Source organism: Colobus angolensis, unplaced genomic scaffold (genome assembly GCF_000951035.1).
Source record: "Colobus angolensis palliatus isolate OR3802 unplaced genomic scaffold, Cang.pa_1.0 Scaffold1, whole genome shotgun sequence".
Taxonomy (NCBI): domain Eukaryota; kingdom Metazoa; phylum Chordata; class Mammalia; order Primates; family Cercopithecidae; genus Colobus; species Colobus angolensis.
The window spans coordinates 10,764,254-10,768,775 of NW_012110918.1; the positions used below are offsets into that span (position 1 = coordinate 10,764,254).

Below are 4,522 nucleotides of genomic sequence, written 5' to 3' on the forward strand. Positions count from 1 at the left end.
GTTTCACCATGTTGGCCAGGCTGGTCTCGAACTCCTGACCTCAGGTGATCCACCCGCCTGGGCCTCCCAAAGTGCTGGGATTACAGGCGTGAGCCACGCCCAGACCAAAATTTCCTTTTCTAATACCACTTTTGTGCTCAAAAGCTGAAGCACAAAGTAAAGCCCTGCTGTTACACCTAGCCATTTGGACCAGCTGTTTTTGTGACTTACTAATGGACAAGCAGGAGCACTCCCTTGGAACCAGGGGTCTGAAACCTAAGAGGAAGTTGAAGAGAATCAACATTTAACAATTCTTTACCACATCACAGTGAAATACACTGCCATAGCCCCTAGTGTTATTTGTTGCCATTTCAGCAGTCCTGGGGCCTCAGTAAGTGGCGCCTACATAGCCTGTCAGACAACCAGCCCAACAAACCTCTCTAGGCTCACCTTTCCATTTAAATAAAAAGTCCACTGCCAGTGAGGCCACCTCAGAAGAGAGGCTTAATTATCTCAACCACACACAGAGAAGACAACACACCCAGAACTGTGTAATTATTATTTTTAATGTCCAGAATGTGTAATACAAGGGCCAGAGCTTCCTCCTGGACTCAGTTTTATAAATTCTCGATTGGTTGGTGAGGCCAATAGGGATACTTTTGCTTGTCTAATTTGGTTTCCGGGAAAGCTTCGTTCAAGTCCTCAATGGTCATCTGATCAAATGGAATTAAGTTCTTTATCTTCTCCATCTGAAAAGGGGAAATGTGTTTAGTTAATGTAAACAGAGACGGAAAGCAGAATATCCAAGGCAGGTTCCTGCCACCAGGTGGCCATGAAAGAAACGATATTATAGGCAACGGTTACCCTCATCCTTACCTGTTTCTCATATTCTACAATCCTGGCCTTTGAGAGAGACACCCACTCAGCACACGATTTCACCTTTAAGAAGAAAGAGAAATTCAGTTCTGAAACCAGGCTGCATTCTACCCTGGCAGCTGCTAAAGTAGGAGTCGTCCCAGTCCACTCCTGCTGTCCTATTGCTCTATGGAGAATCCGTGGTTACCCTGACCTCTTGGGGGCGCTCACTCTGAGAGGCAAACCACAGCTTTTACTAACACTCACAAAGAAGCCCATACTGGAAAAGCAGCTTAGGATGGCAGCACCCAGCTGCTTCTGCAAGTTCCTCATCCGGAAGACCTACAGAATGCCTGTTTTCCCAGGGCTCAGCCACTGAATGGTCAGGACACGCCACCTGAGCACCTAGCCAGACTTCTCTTTGGTGGAGCCACTGAGTTCCAAAGTTTGGCCTTCAGTGCTTTCAAGCAAATAATTTGGTACTTGAACACTACTTGGATAATTTTTCTAATTCCAACTCCTTGTTTTTAACAGCTTTGTTGAGGTATATCTGAAATATGAGAAAATGCACATATTTAAAGAACACTATTTGATAAGTTTTGGTATTTGTATCCACCTGTGAAACCAGCAGTCCCCTCTCAACCACCCCCAGGCAGCCACTGTAGACTAACTACATTTTCTAGAGTCTTATAAAGATGGAATCATATGCTATACTCTTCTTTTTCTTGTTGGCTTCTTTCACTCAGCATAATTATTTTGAAATTCATCCACGTTGTTGCATTTATTGACAAGCCATTCCTTTATATGGTTGTTAACTCTTTAATTTTCCATTTAATTCACTCTTCCTTAACCTAGCTGTAACAGAGAGTCAGGATCGAGAGAATTTTAGAATAAGCAAGAGCCTCAACTACTTACATCTTCCTTTTCTTCGGCATCCACTTGGGCAGTATATTTATCCTCTGGCACAGGAATCTTCAGGGCATTAAACTACAAATACAAGGACAGTGAGTTGTCGCCAATACACCCAGGAGCCCAAAGGGCTGGAAGCTACTAATCCAGGTCAGAAACAGAGCAGGTCAAAACTCCTGTGCTGATCAGAAAGCCCTCTGGCTCCCAGATTAAGGCTACACTGTACTGCTGAATGAACAGAGCCTAAATTCCTGTGCCTATTTACAGTTCAATCGACCACAAGGCCATTGGCCATAGGCATCTTTCCTAAGCTTCCTTAGGGATCTGGCTATCACGCTGCATATGTAGTTATCCCTGTTCCTGCTCCCCACCCACAGGCATGTTACAAGCTCAGTGCTTTAGAGGTATGAAGTCCCACCTTCTTCTCAAAGTCATCCACCAAGCCAGCCTTGGCCACATTGGCCTTGTAGTAAGCCCAGTCGATAGCTGGTGGATTCTCAGGTAAAGCAGCCAACCTGCCCATGAGGAAAAGCAAAAGTTAGCATTGTTCATAAGCAGAAAATTCACATGGTAATTTTCCTATCCCTTCTTCCTATGGCCTGGAGGGTTACCACACTTTCCTCTCCTAGGATCATGAAAATGCCAGGATTTCTTTATATGTTGTCAGAAAGGCATCAATAATTCATATGTAATTCCTTAATACTGTTTTGTTTCTAGATTCAGTGGCAAGTATGGGGTTCCCTCTCAGAAACATACTGACCTGGAGGTGAGGGTCTCATTCCAGGACTTCAAGGAACTAGCAATGGCCTTTTGGTTCTGGGGTATGATCTCCGCAAAAGCTACCCAGTCAATGGTTTTTAGAGCAAGTTTTCGCCCAGCCATCTTGGGATCCTCAAAAATAAGTCAGATAAAAACAAGGCTTTTTTATGAGGTGAATTTTCAGTTGGGAAAAATGATAAATAACAAAATAAGACCTCTTAGAGAGAATCCTTTAAATCTTAGAAACATGCAAGTCTTCACAAGAATCACTTGAACCCAGGAGGCGGAGGTTGCAGTGAGTTGAGATCACATCACTGCACTCCAGCCTGGGAGACACAGCAAGACTCCATCTCAAAAAACAAAAAAACAGTGTTAACTTTTCAAATTCAAGGTAATTCAAGGTGTGCGGTCAGGAATGCTGGCTCACACCTGTAATCCCAGCACTTTGGGAGGCCAAGACAGTTGGATCACCTGAGGTCAGGCGTTCAAGACCACCATGGCCAACATGGCAAAACCCCGTCTCTACTAAAAATACAATAATTAGCCAGCTGTGGTGGCCCACGCCTGTAATCCCAGCTACTCTGGAGGCTGAGGCACAAGAATCACTTGAACCCAGGAGGCAGAGGTTGTAGTGAGATGAATCACACCAGTGCACCCCACCCTGGACGACAGAGCAAGACTCCGTCTCAAAAAGAAAAGAAAAAGACAGTGTGACTTTTCAAATTCAAAGTGTGCAAACTTTGAAATACATTCTCTTAGAAATAAATTCTCTTGGCCGGGCGCGGTGGCTCAAGCCTGTAATCCCAGCACTTTGGGAGGCCGAGACGGGCGGATCACGAGGTCAGGAGATCGAGACCATCCTGGCTAACACGGTGAAACCCCGTCTCTACTAAAAACTACAAAAAACTAGCCGGGCGAGGTAGTGGCGCCTGTAGTCCCAGCTACCCGGGAGGCTGAGGCAGGAGAATGGCCTGAACCCGGGAGGCGGAGCTTGCAGTGAGCTGAGATCCGGCCACAGCACTCCAGCCCGGGTGACAGAGCGAGACTCCGTCTCAAAAAAAAAAAAAAAAAAAGAAATCTCTTAGAAATACGTATCTTAGAAATAAATATCTTAGAAATACATTCTCTCCCAACTCCTATTTAGCCTTATAAGTCCAGCTCTCTAGGCTGGGCGCAGTGGCTCACGTCTGTAACCCTAGCACTTTGGGAGGTTGAGGCGGGCGGATCACTTGAGGTCAGGAGTTCAAGACCAGCCTGATCAATATGGTGAAACCCTGTCTCTACTAAAAATAGAAAAATTAGCCAGGAGTGATGGCATGCACGTAGTCCCGGGTACTCAGGAGGCTGAGACAGGACCATTGCTTGAACCTGGGCGGCGGAGGCTGCAGTGAGCTGAGATAGCACCATTGCACTCCAGCCTGGAAGACAGAGTGAGACTCTGTCTCAAAAAAAAAAAAGGCCCAGCTCTCTTTATCGCCTCCATGTACCTCTGGGAATACTACTAAAAATAACACTCAGGTTGCATAAAAGTTAATAGGACATTTCCACCCAGATTGTGTTTTATTCACTGATTCTCCAGTAGACAGAAACTGACACATACCTAAGTTTCAACAAGCCTTACATAGAGCACTCTCTAGGCTACAATTTACTTATGTGTAAAATGGGCATTATCAGTCCTGCTTGCCCAAGGGCTGTTAAAAGTATCACATGAAATTGTGCACATCAACTTGCTCCACAGTTTTACACAAACTTAAAGGGGCTCTCTATCCCCTTCCAACTAGATTGGTAATACACCTGTACGTTCTTGAATTCAGGTCGGATTATACACTAGCAGCACCAGCACACGTTCTGCACTTTTTTTTTTTTGGGGATGGAGTTTCACTCTGTCCCCCAGGCTGGAGTGCAGTGGCATCATCTCGGCTCAATGCAACCTCCACCTCCCAGGCTCAAGCAATTCTCCTGCCTCAGCCTCCCGAGTAGCTGGGATTACAGGCGCCCATCATCACACTCAGCTAATTTT

At 45.5% G+C, this 4,522-nt stretch overlaps 1 protein-coding gene across 2 annotated transcripts in view; it reads right to left on the minus strand.

The window, feature by feature from the left end:
* Positions 1-525: 525 nt before the first annotated feature.
* Positions 526-4,522, minus strand: part of ATP5H (ATP synthase, H+ transporting, mitochondrial Fo complex, subunit d) — an 8,962-nt gene continuing 4,965 nt past the window's right edge. The window contains exons 2-6 of one of the 2 annotated variants that reach the window (XM_011941858.1): positions 2,504-2,634; positions 2,162-2,258; positions 1,750-1,821; positions 856-918; positions 526-728 (exon numbers count right to left, since the gene is read on the minus strand). In XM_011941858.1, coding sequence (XP_011797248.1) covers positions 597-728; positions 856-918; positions 1,750-1,821; positions 2,162-2,258; positions 2,504-2,625 — 486 coding nt within the window. In that variant the 5' untranslated portion in view covers positions 2,626-2,634 and the 3' untranslated portion in view covers positions 526-596. The remainder of the gene's footprint in view (positions 729-855; positions 919-1,749; positions 1,822-2,161; positions 2,259-2,503; positions 2,635-4,522) is intronic. The other variant, XM_011941926.1, reaches the window with a different exon arrangement.